The sequence below is a fragment of the Salmo salar genome, chromosome 23 (genome assembly GCF_965601325.2).
Source record: "Salmo salar chromosome 23, fSalSal1, whole genome shotgun sequence".
Taxonomy (NCBI): Eukaryota; Metazoa; Chordata; class Actinopteri; order Salmoniformes; family Salmonidae; genus Salmo; species Salmo salar.
In genome coordinates, this window is record NC_138313.1 from 22430468 (window position 1) to 22450717 (window position 20250).

General features: G+C 45.1%; 1 protein-coding gene across 6 annotated transcripts in view; it reads left to right on the forward strand.

The window, feature by feature from the left end:
• Positions 1–20174, forward strand: part of LOC106584205 (palladin) — a 135740-nt gene extending 115566 nt beyond the window's left edge. For 5 of the 6 annotated variants that reach the window (XM_045705935.2, XM_082967977.1, XM_082967979.1 and 2 more), the window contains 12 exons: positions 7153–7833; positions 8877–9018; positions 9739–9840; positions 10944–10982; positions 12381–12602; positions 13287–13436; positions 14057–14145; positions 15151–15283; positions 16658–16865; positions 17281–17446; positions 17639–17772; positions 17922–20174. In XM_045705935.2, the coding sequence (XP_045561891.2) occupies positions 7153–7833; positions 8877–9018; positions 9739–9840; positions 10944–10982; positions 12381–12602; positions 13287–13436; positions 14057–14145; positions 15151–15283; positions 16658–16865; positions 17281–17446; positions 17639–17772; positions 17922–18082 (2227 nt within the window). In that variant the 3' untranslated portion in view covers positions 18083–20174. The remainder of the gene's footprint in view (positions 1–7152; positions 7834–8876; positions 9019–9738; positions 9841–10943; positions 10983–12380; positions 12603–13286; positions 13437–14056; positions 14146–15150; positions 15284–16657; positions 16866–17280; positions 17447–17638; positions 17773–17921) is intronic. The other variant, XM_082967978.1, reaches the window with a different exon arrangement.
• Positions 20175–20250: the final 76 nt, after the last annotated feature.

A 20250-nucleotide genomic window follows, 5' to 3' on the forward strand; every position in this document is an offset into this window, starting at 1 on the left:
TTAAGATTCAAAGTTTAAACCACCTTAAAAGTGAGCTGCGGGCTTCCCAGTGGCCTAAGGCACTGCATCAGAGTACTAGCTGTGCCACTAGAGATTCTGGGTTCGAGTCCAGGCTCTGTTGCAGCCGGCCGTGACCGGGAGACCCATGGAGCAGCACACAATTGGCCCAGCGTCGTCCGGGTTAGGGGAGGGTTTGGCCGGCAGGGATGTCCTTGTCCCATCGTGCACTAGCGACTCCTGTGGCAGGCCGGGTGCAGTGCACGCTGACACAGTCGCCAGGTGTACGGTGTTTCCCCCGACACATTGGTGCGGCTGGCTTCCGGGCATTGTGTCAAGAAGCAGTGCGGCTTGGTTGGGTTGTTTCGGGAGGACGCACAGCTCTCGACCTTCGCCTCTCCCGAGTCCGTACGGGAGTTGCAGCGATGAGACAAGACTGTAACTACCAATTGGATACCACGAAATTGGGGAGAAAAAATAAAAAGTGAGCTGCAGCTCAACGTCTCCCTGGTCTGACATGTTCATTCTTAACCCATAATTTTATACAGTTAGTTCAAAAGGGGCGGTTCCGTCAGGCTGACCTCACTCAATGGCGTGACTTGTCACTGTGCAAAGTTATGTAAAACTATTATCTCTTATGGCTCCTAAAATCATGTCCCTCTCTTAACAAAAACATTTTCATCATTTTTCATATTTCATGCACAACGCATCGGATGGACACTTCACACATATAGTGTGTATACTTTCCAAGTTACAGTATTTCCGTTATAACATTTTTAATGACATCACAAAATAACACCCGAAACGTCACCAGTGGTCTCCAGATTGCCTCTGACCATTCCCCACGTTCTATGTTAGAAATATTGTTCCAGTAGTTGCTTTTGAACGTGTTAGAGTTTCTTAAAATCAAGGCACATTCCTTGGCTGAATTTGGAGAGGGATGTCTGAATGTTCTCTCCTTGACCAGTTCCCTCCTCCCCCCCTCTGTGGGTGAGAGAGGGTCTGATTGAAGTTATTTATTGCAAAGATGATCTGACCTATTTGGATCCTCACAGGACAGTCATGACAAAGTCAATGTACCAAAAGGAGGACGGAAGCTAGCTGTCCTCCGGCTACACCATGACGCTACCCTGTTGAGGCTACTCTAGACTATCATTGCAAAACAATGTGTGTTTTAATCAATTATTTGGTGACGTGAATATATTTAGTATAGTTTTATCTAAAAAGGATAACTTTTTCAATGTTTTACAATTTTTATTTTTATGAAATTCATTGAGGAAGATGGTCCTCCCCTTCCTCCTCTGAGGAGCCTTCACTGCTGTACTCTACACTCACAGACAAACACTAATATAAGTAAAACTTTCTTTGCTTCCATTGTGGGAAAATGTAAACCTGTTGTTCAGACATTTGAGTGGATCAACAGCTTTTCACTTACACATGGCTGGCTTGTATGTACACATCATGCAGAAGGAAGCTTAGCCTCTTGTTGTTGTTTATAGAAGGAACCCCCTCCTTATTGGCTGTTTACACTCAACTACTTCCTGTCCTCCCATGGTCACTTCCTGTGATTAGTGAGTGCTGCTGGCGGAATCCCATAAACCCTCTCCCTTCTCTCCTCTCCTCCTCCTAGTCAACAAACCAGTGGCCAATCAAAGACAAGCTCCCCTTCCTCACACCCAAACAAGTTAGGTCGTAAAACCCAGCGATGGCTCACAGCTTGCTTGTTGCCATGTTAGTCAGTCTAATTGTAGAACCGCCTGTCTGTATGGACCCGAGGCCATCATTGTCCAGGAAGCACAAACAAGCGACTGTGTGTAAAGATGACCATTATAGACATGTTGATTAGAGAGAGCATTGATTAAAGACAGTATGATTGGAGTCTATGGAGGAGAGGCAGCCGGTGGCGATCACAGATTGGAAACCCTCTGTAGCTGACTGTTGGCATGGGTTGTTTCTGTTTCAGCTTGTACTTTCTGACTGCTACAACACGGTCTGTTTCAGCTTGCTCTTTCTGACCGCTACAACACGGTCTGTTTCAGCTTGCTCTTTCTGACCGCTACAACACGGTCTGTTTCAGCTTGCTCTTTCTGACCGCTACAACACGGTCTGTTTCAGCTTGCTCTTTCTGACCGCTACAACACGGTCTGTTTCAGCTTGCTCTTTCTGACCGCTACAACACGGTCTGTTTCAGCTTGCTCTTTCTGACCGCTACAACACGGTCTGTTTCAGCTTGCTCTTTCTGACCGCTACAACACGGTCTGTTTCAGCTTGCTCTTTCTGACCGCTACAACACGGTCTGTTTCAGCTTGCTCTTTCTGACCGCTACAACACGGTCTGTTTCAGCTTGCTCTTTCTGACCGCTACAACACGGTCTGTTTCAGCTTGCTCTTTCTGACCGCTACAACACGGTCTGTTTCAGCTTGCTCTTTCTGACCGCTACAACACGGTCTGTTTCAGCTTGCTCTTTCTGACCGCTACAACACGGTCTGTTTCAGCTTGCTCTTTCTGACCGCTACAACACGGTCTGTTTCAGCTTGCTCTTTCTGACCGCTACAACACGGTCTGTTTCAGCTTGCTCTTTCTGACCGCTACAACACGGTCTGTTTCAGCTTGCTCTTTCTGACCGCTACAACACGGTCTGTTTCAGCTTGCTCTTTCTGACCGCTACAACACGGTCTGTTTCAGCTTGCTCTTTCTGACCGCTACAACACGGTCTGTTTCAGCTTGCTCTTTCTGACCGCTACAACATGGTCTGTTTCAGCTTGCTCTTTCTGACCGCTACAACACAGTCTGTTTCAGCTTGCTACATGGTGTTCTAAAAGACTGATTCAATTAACTTTCACTCAGACAAGCTGTGCCTGACCCCGTTAAGCTCAGCGATGCTGCTAATGTTCCCATGTAGAAACTGGAAAGTAAAAGCACCACCAGAATCCTTATTGACGTTTTACTATGAGGGTAATGTGAAGAATGGTTTGTCAATCAAAAGTTTCTTCTAAAGTTTCCTTTCATTGTGTTCCATGTTAAATAATTTACACCAGGAACCAGGCCAACTGAAAGCATTTTTCAAGATGAGAGAGAAAGAACATTTAACAGCCTGGCCTATTTAGACCTCTAAATGGAGGGAAAGAGAGAGGAGAAAGGAAGAGAGAAATTTAACGGTAATGTACTGTTACAGTCTGAAATGACAGGGCAGAGCTCTGCAGTGTTTTCACACTGGAACTGGGAGTTGTGTGGGCCAGTTGGCTCAACTCGGTAAAGCACAACACTGGGCCGTTGGCATGGAGATGGAGAGCAGGACGGCTCCCTCTCTCCCTCCCTGCAAGGCCCCACTGCACCGCAAGACAGATAGGAACAGACTCTCAGAGGAATGGAAGAAAGAAAGGAATTAACTCCAGCCTTTTCAGCAGTTTCTGTCGTTTCTTTAGCTGCTCACATGAGAGATAAAACTTCTTTTTTTTTAACCAAGCACCAACTCTGTTCACAAACCTTTTAGAAGTTCTAAATAATGTAGGTTTTGTTTCTTGTCCCCAAGAGAGTCAGACTGACATCTATAGAACAGGCTGTTCTGAACAGCTATAAGAAAATGCCCTTTTTCAGACTAAACAATGGGAGGATTTATGTGGAGATGTGAAAGTACTGTAAATTAAAAGGCTGTATGGCTATACGTGAATGCTGTATGCTAGAATGAACCTCCACCTCTTTTAAATCTCTTTTTAAGAGTGGTTGATTGGGCGGAAGGCTCCTCTCTTTGTTCCCAGAGTTGGTGACTAAATCAAGTCAAGTGATACTTTATTATCCCAATGATTTGTCCGTTGGCTCATTCAAGACTAATAGACAATCCCTGTCCTGAATCAGTAGAGAAAAAGCTTGATTGAGAGAGATGAAATAGTTCTCGGAAGTCATTTGGTAAGTGAATGTTGGCTGGGTAGAGCTGGCTGGAGGCTGGTCTGGTCAGGGCCATGGTGTCAGCCAAGGTGGCCCACTCCTTTTGTCCTAGAGGCAGACAGACCAGGCACAATAAAACCACTGATGCAGCTACAATATTACACAGTCTGACCTTCTCACTGACAACCATAAAAATATCTGACGTTTATGGGCTGTTTTAGAGTTTCAGAATATAAAAGATGATACTATCTGACAAAATGGTAATTCAATTGCGTGGAAAAATTCGAATGAAATTAATATGTCAGATTTCATAACGTAGAATACAATTGGAGCGTTAGTCATTATGCGGAAAGAAGGACAAATTCATCTTAATCATGTGAGTGCCCTTTTGTAAAATAAGCAAGGGGAATTAGACTGTCCTAAATGTGGAATTGATTGACCATGCTGGGAGAGAGAGAGAGGGAGAGGGGTGTACAACAGTTGTTTTGGGGAATAATGAACGCCGACGTTTGTTTGGAAGTAGCTATTCTATATAAAGAAGGAACACCTTTTAAGGCAAGAAGATGATGTCAGTCAGTCACAGCTAGCCAACATCCACTCGGCCTCCCAAACATACTCAGAAAAATTCCAGAGGCAGGAGTAAAAACACCAGAACAACTTTTCAGATATATTTAGTATACTCAAACTGGGCTCCTAACATTCTCTAAAATATACTAGGCAGGCTGGAAACCATCAGGTGGGTTATTAAAAAATGCAGGCACGCGGGCAAACGGTTTGTTGTCGAAACAATTTCATGCACAACTCACACACGAAGGCTGGCAGAGAAGGAGAGAGAAAGACAAGGCGTTGAGGAAATTAAGCGCGTTTCCCCTCTGCTTGAGCGGGCGGGCGAGGCGAAGAGCTTCTGCCTTGCGCTGAGAGAACGCAGCCAAAAAAGGACTGAAAGCGCCACGGAGGAGTGGAGGCCAGGGCTGCCGCTCTCAGGAGCTGCCAAACTATTCCTGTAAAAGCGCTCTTTTGGTGGAGGCTTGGATGTCCGACATTGCTGGGATATTAAGAAAAACACACAAGGAAAAGTAGACCCTGTATTATTTCATTTTGCTATTTCACATGCTATTTTTCATGTACCATAGTCTACACCATCACACAGGTTATGACAGGTTGGAGTGATTCGAATAATGAGTGTTTATTTGGGCCTGGAGTTCCACTGTTGCTATGCTACTAATGAGGGGAGCATGTGACTGATCTCAAATCATGTGGAATATCTGTCTCATGGTGTTTTCACTGTTAGTTCTGTCATTTTACTGTAAAATGTTCAATACCTGTGTTGGGCTCTTCATATTTTTTGAGAGAGAGGGGAGGCTGGGGAATGGGGCTTATCCCCTGGAACCTCAGACAGAAATTAAAAATGTCCTGGTTATTCAGCATCTGAAACAGATTCTGAGAATTTTGTGCTAGTGAAGTCCTGATGACAAGGCATGTAGCTGTATCTAGACTCTTCTATCCAGGTTTTCTGATGGACTCACTACCAGTCACAGACTGGACCATTAACATTAAGGTTTCTAACATTGGGGTTTTATAGATTTCCCCAAGACCCCTTCTGCTAACCTGAGAAGATAACTCAACGATGTCATGTGTGTTCTGAAGTTCCCACTGTACATTCCCGTTACAAGCCCCCAGACCCAAATAAAATATTTCCCCATTATAAATTAACACATTCAAAGCAAACAGTGGACATAGGATGAATCTAGTTTACTTGCCCCTCTTTCTTCATTCCAGTCCACAGTCATGTCATCCACCCCCTCTAGGATCAGGAACCTCCTTGAGAGCCTCAGTTTCTCCAGCCAACTGATCCCAGACCAGGTCAGAGGTGATTTGACAGTGTAGGAGGGCTCTGTGTGTGAAATCCTCTATGACAGAATACCATGCTGCATAATTAGGATTCACCCCTGAAAACAAGACGTGACAGAGACGTGTATTTGTGTTGATTTTGTTTCATCGCACTGCAGTTTAACCCTTTAACTGGCACACCAAGAAATACATATCAGAAAAAAACATTTTACTGTCTTGTAATTTTCAATTTTATACAGAATTAGTACTGAAAATGTGTGATTAATAACGTCAATTTTTGCTAATATTCACTTCCTGGTTTTGAACCATATTTGAAAAAATACAGGACTCCTATGCTAAAAGGCATTGGTTGAGATGTTAAAATATGCCAAACAAAATGAATATGTTTAATTTAATTTAAAATTGTACTTTTTGACGTGGCTGGCCTTTTAAGACTTTATGTAATGACTGATAGACTCACTATGCAGAGGTTTCCTCCCCAGAACAGCACTAATCAGCGCTTTACGTACACACACACACACACACACACACACACACACACACACACACACACACACACACACACACACACACACACACACACACAAACACCGTGGTAAGGTTGGCTAGCTGAATTAACCGCACCCCATGGTACTCTGAACCCTCTCAACTCAGGCCTCTCAGACTATCAATTCCAGGCTGGTGACAAAAGCTCCAGTGTGATTCCTGAGTGAGGCCCTTGGATGGCCCAGTGCTGAAGTCATCCCAACAGCTCTGTGTGTGGTTTTCAACCACTCACAGTAACATCCTCACAACGCATCTGTAACATTAGAGCAATGTCTCGGCACGACTGGGAGGCTCATTCTCTGTGATTGCTGTTTTTACAATCACAATCTCTTTCATTTGTCAACCATGGTTGTGTAACTAGAGAGTGAGAGGCGAGTAATAGGGTCTTGTGTCAGTCAAGGTGGTAATGGATTACAGCCGCATGCTTTTGTAACATTTTTACAACGTCCCTGTAACCTTGGCAGCGTTATCTCATCCCCTCCAGCGTTCTAGTGGGGTTGAGAGGATGTTGAGTGTTACAGGGGTATGTGTGCTATGTGCTGATTGGTGACCTGGGGAAGGAAAACCACTGCTGATAGGCTCTCTGGGCGTTTATACTGACCCTGACACAAAATATGGATACATAGTATGGAGTCTAGGCCTTTGCTGTATAGATTCCATTGGTGAAAAGAAAAGGCCTGTACGGAATGCTTCTGATCTACTGGTGTGTGTTCCTGCTTTCATTAAGGTCACAAACCTTTTAAAACTTTGTCCAGTTTTATTCTGCAATAGTGTTTTTTTTTATTTTTTACTGTTTGGCATGATCATTCAAAGTGACCCCACTGTCCAGCAGTCATGTTACTGATGATGCCTATGTATCCCCTTTCCTTTTAGGAACACAGAACAGTTGAAGCAGCTGCAGGATCAGATTCTATTGGAACAGCAAGAAGCAGCCAATTGGATCCAGCAGCAGGAGCAAGAGCAGGAAGTCCCACTTCCGCTGCAGCAGCCCAAGGAAGTGTCCTCTCCGTCCTCTCCACCCTCTCCTCCTCTTCCCCCTCCTCCCTCCTTCCAGGAGCTGGAGAGCAGCGCCATGCAGACCAGCACATTCAACTACGCCCGGCCCAAGCAGTTCATCGCTGCCCAGAGCCCCGGGGGGACAGTCCCTGTGGGGGGCTACATCACCCAGTCCTCTGGCTCCTCTGGATCCAGCCTGCCCTCACCCCTCTCCCCACCCACCTCACACAAACCCTTCACCAGGGTCACCCTACCTCCCTTCACTAAGGGCAGCAGCATCGGGTCTCAGTCCCCGTCCTCTCCCTCCTTCCCTCCTCCACCCCCTCCCTTCCTCAGCAGCAGCATGTCCTCTCCATCAGGCCCCAGCCAAGACTTTCCCCCACCCCCTCCTCCACCCATCTCCTCGACTCCCCCCTTCTCCCCCGGCCACTCCAGCAGCTCTTCCCCCTTCACTTCCATGCCCCAATCACCTGCTGGCTTCCTGGCCTCCGTCCTGCCAGCCACGCCCACTAGCCCGTCCATCAACGCCCTGGGCCTACCTAAAGGGAATGGGACTATGTGAGTATCCTCAATGTACTCAGCTACACTGGCTCTAGACACAGCTACACTGGCTCTAGACACAGCTACACTGGCTGTCCATGGGGCAGTACCCTATACTTTCAGACCATTTCATTCCACAGTCAAATGGTAGTATAGCATATCAGTCAGTGAGTGACAGCCTGGAGGCTGGAGGTCTGCTGCTAGATGGAAGATGGCCTGTTTAAATTCTTATTCAGCATGTTTACAACCCAGAGACCAGCCAGGGGCTCGTACAGACACTCAGCTCAGAGAGCACCTTCTCTCCCAGTGTCCCGAGGTGTGTAAATGTGTGTGTGGGTGTGAGTTAAGAATATTTGCACTATCGTCTGAAAAATATACACAATGACTTTAGAATGAAGGGTGTGTCAAAGTCAAATCAATATATATTTGAAGGGTTTATGCACAGCTGAGATTTCAACACACCCTACTGGGCATTTTCCAAAACACAATAGTATTTCTCAAGTCAAGAAACCCTACCATCTCAGGCCAGGCCTGACTATGAGTCGGCTGCACCCAGAGTGAGCTTGGTCATGTTTATGTTTATTTAACTGATAGAGATCTGGTGTTGTGTAGATAATCCTGGCTCTGGTTCCGCTTGATGATGCCTGGCCTTCTGGAGAAAACATCCACTCTGCTCTGCTGTCAAACACGCTCTCCCCCTTCCCCTTTAAGGCAATTCCACATCTCCTTCCTTCCCTCGGCCGCTTTTTCATCAAGCCCTCTCCTCTGTTTTTCACCTCACCGGGGCATTCCTGCAGCAGGGGTGAGAGATAAGAGGACTCTGTCTGGAAGGCTGCAGTTGGACATGTTCAGATAAGGGAATGAGAAACAGAAAGAAGTGGCTTATTCTGTCTCAATCACGGGTTCAAATAACTCCCAGTCAGTCTAACACACACACACACATACAACATATTGCACATCATGGCTATGTGATCTACTGTAGAAAGAAACAGCAGCCGCTGTTGACTATCGGCCTGAGGTCCCATGTCCTAACCCCTGCTTCTGTTGTTGTGTTCTGTCAGCGGTGCTTTCCCCCGGAAGCAGTCCAGAGGAACCCCACGCCTGGCCTCTGACTCTGACATCCAGGGAACCAAGGATGCTGTCATTCAGGACCTGGAGAGGAAGCTACGATTCAAGGAGGAGCGCATGAGCAATGGACAACAGGTGTGTGTTACAGAGTGCCTTCATAACACGACTGTGTATTTGTAAATGACAGCGTATTTGTAAATGACTGTGTATTTGTAAATGACAGCGTATTTGTAAATGACTGTATTTGTAAATGACTGTGTATTTGTAAATGACTGTTTATTTGTAAATGACAGCGTATTTGTAAATGACTGTGTATTTGTAAATGACTGTGTATTTGTAAATGACTGTGTATTTGTAAATGACTGTGTATTTGCAAATGACAGTGTATTTGTAAATGACAGTGTATTTGTAAATGACTGTGTATTTGTAAATGACTGTGTATTTGTAAATGACTGTGTATTTGTAAATGACTGTGTATTTGTAAATGACTGTGTATTTGTAGGTAACTTGGGAATGAAGGTATTTTTGTGACGTTCTTTTAATACATATTATTAACAAGCGGTCCATCACGTCAAATATCAATCATATTTCATTCCCAACCATTAATACATGCATAACTATGCCACAGATATGTCCACAGACGAGCTTTTCTGCTGCTGTTAGAACAGGCCCGGTACTATAGTGAGTCCAAAAGAGCCTTTTTGACTTGGAGAGGACAAAACGTTTTTCCCCCATGTCATCCATATCACAAGAGTATCTCAGGAAGACTGTATCTTATTAATATTTTTAACGAGTGTGTGTTGCTGCTGCGACTGACACACTAACCCCGGCTGACCCATTAATCGGTGCTTCCAGAGGTTAACCTACGAGGAGAAGATGGCTCGCAGGCTGCTGGGGGCAGACAACGCAGCCACAGTACTAAACACACAGCAGCAGGATGAGGAGCCAGTCACACAGGTACGCTGCTGCTGCAACTAGACCAAGAACACACACACACACACCTGGACAGGTATATACACACACACCTGGACAGGTATATACACACACACCTGGACAGGTATATACACACACACTTGGGCTGGACTGGACAGGTACAGACTCACAGAGTCACAAAATACTTGTCTAGGATCACCACCTCTGTGCTACACTGCAGTATTGCGTGTGTGTGTGTGCGTGTGGCATACACACCTACATTAGTCATATTTGTCAGTCACACCGCTTTTACTCAGAGTTGTGTCGGTGTGCAGGGTTACTGAATTTCTGAGCTCCGTCTATTTTTCCATCTGAATGCTGGCCTGTGATGTTTATTATTGAAAAAGCCTATATTATATTTCGGCTACACTGGAAACACTTTAATTTAAAGCATGCAATAAAGCTTTGATATGAACAGAATACTATCCTACAGAACCCTCTTTAAAAACACTCTGTTATTAAAACTTGCAGACTCCACAGTGTTGATACGGACGCAGCTGGAAATGAGTTGAATGTAGCTATTTGTTCCCCTCAGAAACATTAAAAAGCTGTATAGAACTGTGATAAAGTGTCGAATATAGGCTACAGCCACACAGATTAATACAGCATGTCGTCTTAAAGATGTCCAGAACACACACATAGTTGTTGCATTGACTAAAGTCCAGCCTCAGTGCCAAGTAAACAGAGTTTGTCCTCTCACAGCTGCAGACAGTGGCAGTGGTGTTTTGTGGAGGTCAGGGCTGTTCTGTGCTGCTGTGCTGTAATGACGTTGGGCTCTGGCTGCCTGGAGGTCCATGGGACTGTGAGCCTGGTTCCCTGTCTGATAGAGATTGGCTCTGCATGGCTCTGGGCACTATTCTGCCTGAGGCTGTGCGTTTGCCTGTTCCAAATCAGAGGATGTGTGATGAAAACATGTGTGTTTTGTGGAAATGTGAAATGGTATAAGACTTACAATGTTACACACTCTTTCATGAATGCTGGTAAGTGCATGCACGCCCACACCCTCTTGGTGTGCGGTTGGACCTCGGGTCGTGACGTCATACAGTAACACAGAGATAACACCTCACTATTATTTTATGTCTTCGCAGGACTCCAGTTCATCTGATATAGAATCGGTCCCTCAAAAGGTTATTCAAGCCTCTTTCTCTCTCTCTCTCTCTCTCTCTCTCTCCTTCTCCTCCCCCCTCTTTCTCTCTTTCCTTCTCTCCCTCTCTCTTTCTCACTCACTGTGTGTGGTCACTCCCCGTGCTTAAGCCATTAAACAAAGCCACACTGATAATAATTCTATTAGATGTGCTCACAAACACTTTGACCGTAACAGGATCAGGCCTGGGAACCTGCAAAGGAACTGATAAGGATAAAGACAAACATACATTTGACAAAAAAGCAGATGGGAAAAAAGTTCATTCATGGTTCTGTTAAGGTCATTGTGGTGGTTACATATCTTTTGACCGCCTGTGGTCTTCAGTCAGAGTTGACCCAATTACTGACCAATACTTTTTTATGAGAAACCGTGTAAGTATGGCCAAGGCTTTGTCCCAGCATGGCTGTTACTTTTAATGTATATGTTGATTCATTGAATCTCAGTGTGTCGATTGGTCACTTTTGATGTGTTAATCAGATATTGGCGCCTGCATGAGCTTGTTTCCCACACCTTCCTGGCATGAAATGCTAAAATGAACATGGTCCACTGTCATCAGAACTATGGGATACACCCGTAGCTGTGTGTGTGTGTGTGTTACGTGTCACGACCTATATACTTGTCTCTTGTTTGTGTACGTGCGTGAGCGAGTGAACGAGAAACAGAGAGAAACAGAAAGAACAAGAATTCAAGGGAGGGGGGGGAGAGAGAGGGAGGAAGAGAGAGAGAAACGTTTGCGAGAAGGAGGGGAGACGGGGCTTGAGTGAGAGGCAGAGAAATAGATTTACACTTTGGTGAGCGTTGGCAACATACCACAGTCCTCCCCCTACCAAAGCTTTGCCTCCCCTTGAGATGTCATAACCCTTCAGCCGTGTCTTACGCCTGTAATTATCAGTCAGTCAGTCAGTCAGTCAGTCAGTCAGTCAGTCAGTCAGTCAGTCAGTCAGTCAGTCAGTCAGTCAGTCAGTCAGTCAGTCAGTCAGTCAGTACACTCTACTCTCCAGATGTTGCCTCTGCCGCAACAGGCTGGGCCAGGATGGTGAGAGGTTGAGATTGAAGGAGAGAGGAGGAATTGAGAGGAATAGACTGAAAAGGAGGGAGGAATAGAGTTGACAGGGAATAGGAAGACACGGGATAAAGGCGAGCTGACGGGAAAAGGAGAATCTTGGTTTTCCGTTACTCATTGTTCTTGAATGAATGAAAGGATAAATCAATGAATGCATGCCTGAGTGACACAGAATGTTCTTGGTGGAGTGCGCTTCTTCTTCATCTGCTTTTTCTGTGACCCCGGCCCTCTGTGATTTCAGGCTCTTCCTGTAACAGTGATGCTCCTTGAACTCCGTCTCCCAGGGTTAACCCTGCTCCCTCTCTGTGTGCTCTGCAGGAGTACAAGGTGTCCAGCTTTGAGCAGCGCCTGATCAGTGAGATCGAGTTCCGTCTGGAGCGCTCTCCAGTGGAGGAGTCCGACGACGATGTGCAGCATGACGAACACTCTACAGGCCAAGGGGTGGTGCCATTCTTTGACAGCAAGCTCAAACACTACAAGGTGTTCGAGGGCATGCCCGTCACCTTCTCCTGCAAGGTCATCGGAGACCCCAAGCCAAAGGTCAGAGGTCACACAGATCACAGAGTGAGGATGTGGAAATATAGCGGACTGATTCATCGTTAGTCTCGCATACCAGGACGCCGTATTCTAGTATTTTTTATTGTATTTAATGTCAATATTATCACTGCTACGCTATTTAGTGATAGTGTATTGTTGTATGCTGAACCTATTTAATGTACTGCCATATTGTTCTGATCATTTGGAATTGATGATGTGTGGTGTTGTTACTAGGAGGTACATGTACTGTGTGTTATAAGGGCGAGGCCTGCTGTACTAACATCTCTGAGTCCGCCACTGTGGTCAGCATCAGAGGCTGTAATGACTGGGTGGTGACAGGCATCAGATGAATGGAAGAGATAGAAAAAGAGAGGATAGATAGAGGATGGAGGGAGTATAATATGATATAATATAATAATATACCTCCCTTCCCTCTCTACTCCTATCCACTTCTATAGGTCATTGTGTCCCCTATAGATCTACTGGTTTAAGGATGGGAAGCAGGTCATTGTGTAACTCTGTGGTGTATATCTCCTGTCCCGTATAGATCTACTGGTTTAAGGATGGGAAGCAGGTCATTGTGTAACTCTGTGGTGTATATCTCCTGTCCCGTATAGATCTACTGGTTTAAGGATGGGAAGCAGGTCATTGTGTAACTCTGTGGTGTATATCTCCTGTCCCGTATAGATCTACTGGTTTAAGGATGGGAAGCAGATCTCTAAGAGGAGTGAACACTACAGGATCAGCCGTGACGCTGACGGAACCTGCAACCTCCACACCGCCGCCGCCTCATTGGACGATGACGGCAACTACACCATCATGGCTGGTAACCCCGAGGTGAGAACACCTGACCCACCCAACACACACACACACACACACACACACACACACCACACACACACACACACACACACACACACACACACACACACACACACACACACACACACACACACACACACACACACACACACACACACACACACACACAGGACCTGACTGATTCACACCCCATGTAGAAAACTCAGCACAGACTTTCACACCAAGTTGTTTCACACTGATCTACTGTACACAAGGGACATACACACACTGTATCTATGGACACGCATACACACACACACATTATCAGGACCAAGCCGTTTGGCAGCCAGTGGTGCCGTTTGGCAGCCAGTGGTGCTGATGCTGTTAGCAGTCATTAGTTCTGGAGAATAATAGCCATGGAGAAGATAAGGGTCTCCAGCCAGCAAGGGGAAGCAGGCGTTGAGTGAGACAGGAAATCACTAAAGCCTTCATGTGGGTCGAGAGTTCATGTACTGTTGGCTCTCTGAGAGCCTGGCCAACTTCAACACATTGTACTTCCTCCCTGACGAGGGTTTTAGTTGAGTTTGAGTATGAACAGTCATAAACGTCGAACAAACGTCTCTCTCTCTCTCCCTCTCTCTCCCTCTCTCTCTCAGGGGAGGGTGAGCTGTACTGGCAGGATGATGGTCCAGGCAGTGAACCAGAGAGGGAGGAGCCAGCGCTCTGCACCTGGACATGTTCGCAGGTACAGGAAGACTACAATACCTGACACAGAAGGAGAGGGCAGAAAAACACTGTTGGCTATTATTCATATGCCGTTCTTACAGATGTGGCATCTTCATTTGATCACTCTTGTGTTTATGAGAATTTTCCTGCATTATGATTTACATAAATTCACTGAAATCTTACACTGACACGCGGTTATATTACCAGTATTGAACTTTTCATGTAGCCTACTTTTGGCCAGCCTAACCACCGGTCAAGCAACATTATTAACTAAATGTTCATATTCACAATGATACCAAGTATATGTACATCAATTCCAAACGACCATTATTATGACATTTTAAAAGAGTTATGTACAGTATTGTTGATACAAGTGTGTGTTAAATCATTGTGCTGACATTTTTATGTGAGGTGAATAGTGTAGCGTGAGAGGGCGGAAACACCTGTTGGTTCTGCTCTGTTAGATTGATAGGTGTAATATTTGTTCTGCATAATACCTGTCCCACATATAATAACACTCCCACACCCAACCGAACGGAAACGAACGAACGCACACACACACACACACACACACACACACACACACACACACACACACACACACACACACACACACACACACACACACACACACACACACACACACACACACACACACACACACACACACACACACACACACACACACACACACACACACACACGTGCATTACGGTAAGCTGATCTGTACACAGACACTCCCAGATAAGGCCTTCATTTGTCTGAGTAGAGCGTTTGAAGATATCCATCAGTACATCTCTCTCCTTCTTACCCTCTCTCTTCCCCTCGCTCCGCTCTGCACAGCTCGGGTGTATTTACGCTGTGTGGAGGGATGGTGATGTCATTGTTGTGATAGTGCAGGAGGACAGGGAACGCCTGGGGTCATGACCCACCATAGAGTTCCAAAACGGAGAGACAGGGTGCTGTTAGTGGGAGCACTGGGTTCTGTTAGGTGTAAAATTCTTGCTCTGCCTCCCTCTCTCAGACCTAGGTCTCGGTCCAGAGACAGTGGTGATGAGAACGAGAATATCCAGGAGCGTCACTTCCGCCCCCACTTCCTGCAGGCGCCCGGTGACCTCATCGTCCAGGAGGGCAAGCTCTGCCGGATGGACTGCAAGGTGAGACCACGCCCCCTTAACACTGAACCCATCTCTCCTTGACCTCTTCAACTACAGCCACACCTTTAGGATTCTACCATTATAGGCCTGCTGTTTATGGAGGACTGGGAGCTTTTTCATTACTGGAAGCAGTGCAGGTTCTAAGAATTCCCAAAAGGAACATTCCAACTTTCCAAAATTAACCCTGGTGTTCAGCAAATAGTAAATCATAGAAAATGGAGGAAAGCAGTGCAGATCCACCCTCTAATTGTGTGTATGTGTCAGAGATGAGGAGTGTCTGTGGGCCTGAGAAAGGTGTCCTCCCCATTAATTCCATATACTGGGGAAGAAAAAAACTGCAGGCTATATATCTAATTTCTTCTTTCATGATGAATGGCTCAGAGCGCAAGAGGAGTGGAAATCCTGGGGTCATTTTGCTAGGATTACGGGGATGTCTCTCTCACTCTTTCTGCAATTATGTCTCTCTCCATACTCTCCTTCCCTTTGTTTTCGCTTTCTCTGTCCGTCCCCTTTTCTCCCTTTCTCACTAGGCCACTAATCCTCCCTGTGCGGTCAGACCGTTAGAAAACTATGTTACAAAACTGTAATACAACCAAACAGCGCCATACACGGATTTCACACGCTATAAAAAGACTCTTTTTATACTCGTCCAAAAAATAAACACAGTGAGTCTCCAATGTCTTGGGGCTCTGAATGTCAATTATATTTATAGAATATATTTATTTCCAAATCGTTTGTGGGTTTCCAAACTTTCCATGCCAATAGTGTCTCAACTACAGGAAGTGTTCTGCAGTCAGGCTGAACCATGTTGTTCAACAGAAAGTGTATAAATTCTTCTTCCAGCACTCAATAGAGTCAAGGCCGGCACACACACACACACACACACACACACACACACACACACACACACACACACACACACACACACACACACACACACACACACACACACACACACACACACACACACACACACACACACACACACACACACACACACACACACACACACACACACACACACACACACACACAGGTGGGCTCTACTGGTCAGACCTGAGGAAGGGGAAGGTGTGGGGTATGCAGCGGGTGCTGAAAAGAGAGACGGGTCCTTTTAAAGGCCAGGCAGTTCCCATGAGAAAACATGCAGGCGACCGGGAGACTCCAGACAAGCAACAATAAAACACTGCTGCTCTCACTGCAGACAGAGACACACCATATTACTGTACTCACAATGCAAATATATACCAGCACATATACACTGCAGATAGAGTCATGCTCCATCTAGATTCAAATCACCATATCACTGTATAAATAACACAATGTGATGTGTGAGTACTATATGTGTGAGTCTGTGTTGTGTGTCCCCTCTAGGTCAGTGGCTTGCCCACACCAGACCTGATCTGGCAGTTGAATGGTCAGACCATCCGTCCTGACTCCGCCCACAAGATGCTAGTGAGGGAGAATGGCGTACACTCATTGGTCATCGAGCCCGTGTCCAGCCGCGACGCAGGCATCTACACCTGCATCGCTAGCAACCGCGCCGGACAGAACTCCTTCAACCTGGAACTCATTGTCGCAGGTAGACACCCACGCAGTACATAGATGTATAAGTATAGACAGATGAACAACATTAAAACATTGTTACAGGAATGTACCCATAATCTGTGCTTGACTTGGACTGAAATAGGTTCCAGTACTCATTTTGGGTACCGGTACTGTTTATATTTAAGTGCAGGAGCTCCACAATACTTTTGAGCTACTATTCTATAAGAGGAACAGGAGCTCAAGCAGTAGAACATTTGAGGTGTTGGTACTCAGCTCCGGTGAGCTCCTCCTACCCAAGTCAAGCATTGGCCATAATATTTTAGATGTTTTTTCAGATATAAGGGCCCTTTGTCCATTTTTATTTGTTGATGCAAATACCGTAGTACTTATCACAATACGTCATAGTTTGATATACTATTGACTGACCGTGGTCTCTCTCTTGTCTCCAGCCAAAGAGATTCACAAGGCTCCTTCGTTCATCGAGAAGCTGCAGAACACTGCTGTTGCCGAGGGTAACCCTGTACGTCTGGAGTGCCGTGTGTCGGCTGTCCCCAACCCAAAGATCTTCTGGAAGAAAGAGAACGAGTCTTTCACTCGCAATACAGACAGGATCAGGTAAGTCAGCTCTACCATTCACCGTCTATGGCTTGTATTATATAAGTCCAATAACAGTCAAAGGAAGTAGTGTAGCAATATTATTGGTAAGCAGCCTCTTAAACTGGACCTGCAAAAGATAAAGATATTGATGATCTGACAACAGTTGGTGAAACTCAGTCCTGAGGGAGTGTGTTGAACTCTGTTTCCCAGCATGCACCAGGACAACTGTGGCTACCTGTGTATGATCATCCAGCCAGCCATGAAGGAGGATGCTGGTTGGTACACCGTGTCGGCCAAAAATGACGCTGGCATTGTATCCAGCACCGCACGACTCGACGTCCACAGTAAGTCCTCCAGACACCAATGTCTTTCTCTGTGTCCACACAAACCAACTGAATATTATATACCCTCTAAACACACAGGACCAAATGTAAAGGCTAAATCACTGTTATTGTCTCTGTTCTCATCTCTTCCACCTATGTTCCGTCCTCAGCTCAGTGGCAGCAGCCCAACACTCCCAAGCCTAAGAAGGTGCGTCCGTCTACGAGTCGCTACGCAGCGCTGACAGAGAGAGGACTGGACGTGAAGGCAGCCTTCTTCCCTGACTCCAGCCCCCTGCAGCCGGGAGGCCTGGTGGAGAGTGACGACCTGTAGAGACCAGCGGGGTTCACACCCCCCACTCAACCCCCTAATGCCTTAAAACTGACCCCCAGTGCTACAAGCACCAACCCGTTCTCCCCCGTTCTCCCCAGACATATAGGGGTAAATGTAATCCCCTCCATCTGAGGCGTATTACGACAATGCCACAGATACTATTTTGGAAGATGGATGACGGGCAATGTGACACCCCATAATATCTCAGTGTCAATGAAACATGGATCCCAACTTAGGATCAGATGGGGTGGCAGGTAGCTTAGTGTTTAGAGCTTTGGGCCAGTAACCGAAAGGTTGCTAGATCGAATCCCCAAGCTGACAAGGTCAAAATCTGTCGTTCTGCCCCTGAACAAGGCAGTTAACGCAAGAATTTGTTCTTAACTGACTTGCCAAGTCAAATAAAGGTTAAATAAAAAATGTAATAAAAAGATGGTTCCATTTTATCAACCAGAGGAACCAGAGGAATCTACCCTTGGTGGCCATTGTAGTTTGTTTGCAATTCTGTGGTCCATTAAAAAAATAATATTGTTCACAAATTTCTGATAATGGGTGGTGGAACTGAAGAAGACTTGAATGTTGGTAAATTAGTTCTCAAAGTAACACTACCATAAACACACACCTCTTAAGTGCCTAAGATATCTCACATGAACTCTTTGTAATTTTTTTAAATATATTTTAAAGTCTAAAGTAGTGTTATTATGCATGTGACAATGGTGCCATTTGTAATGCTCTATCTAAATTGATGCCTTACTTATGAAATACTCCCCCAACAGAGGCACCAAATTATAGGGGTAGAGATATGTAGAAACGGGACAGACTTTGGACGCAATGGAAAGGTATGGAAAGTCCAAAGCATGGGAGCCGCACGTCATGTTTCCCTGGACTGTTGAGAGACGAAAGAGTTGTTCTTTTATATGGTTATCACAGCATAGTCTTGGTAATATAGCACAACATGGATATAAACAGTGTCTGGTTTTAGTTATTAATAGCACAAATCCATAGATATCAGCATTGTCAGGTTCAACATTTAGCACAATTACCATCAATATTGCACAAGGACTTACATACTTTTTTTCTTGTTCTTTTGTCAGGTCAAATGACCTTGAAAGTTCAAACTATTTAGTGACTAGATGAGTTGTGAAAAAGAGAATGTTGGCTGAATGACTCGGACACCGTTGAGAGCTCTCACCGTTACCATGGTAACTTCGGTGATTGATTGATGGATAGAGAGGGCCATGACTGGCTAGGAGGTACTGGTGTGTGAAGGTTGACTGTAACAGGGACAGGAAGAGGGGTTATCCTGTGCCAGGAGGCCCAGATGATCAGTCTCAGCGCAGTGACAACAGTCACTTCAACGCTTGTGAACTGTGTGATCCATGAGTGGAAGTCGAGGACAGAGGAAAGCAAGTTTTTTGGAATAGAATTCACTGTAGATGACAAAGAAGAAATTGACTATGTTGATGATGATGAAATGATGATGGTGTTGATGAGGAAAATGATGGTTATGACTGATGACTGATTTTGGAGATCAGTTATTTGCTTTGGTTTATTTTTGAAGTTTAAAATCTTCACAGACACGAGACAGTCCTAATAATGGCTTCAGTTGATTGATCACACACCACAGATTGTCTGCTTTATTTTTGTATGAGAAAACCTTCTCAAGAAACTTGACATAAATTATATTAGTGATTTTTTTTTCTCTCAAATGTTCAATGACAAAACCTAATCCTGTCTGTATTAAAATATCACACTTTTTGAAACAGTATATTGGGCCTATTTCAATCACAATATCTGTCCATGTTTTTATGAGGCACTTATACCAAATGACTATTATTATTAATTATAGCAAAGCTGTTAAGGGAAAAGATATACACAGAATTGTATTGAAATAAGTAATGATATATTTTCTCTCACTACTGCATTATTAAATAGGCTTCTTTTGCTGTATCTGTTCACAGCATGTTTTGTCCTGCCGTTACTGTGATCAGTCACACAAACGTATAGGACACCTTTTTGATTTCTATGCCTGTATATGGAATGTTCTCATGATGTTACATTAGTTCATGAAAGATAATAAAACAATCTAAGTGTCTAGAGGTACTGTGTTTATGTTGAGTGAGGAGACAGTAGGAGACTGCTCAAATCAATTCCATACAAAAACTTACCCA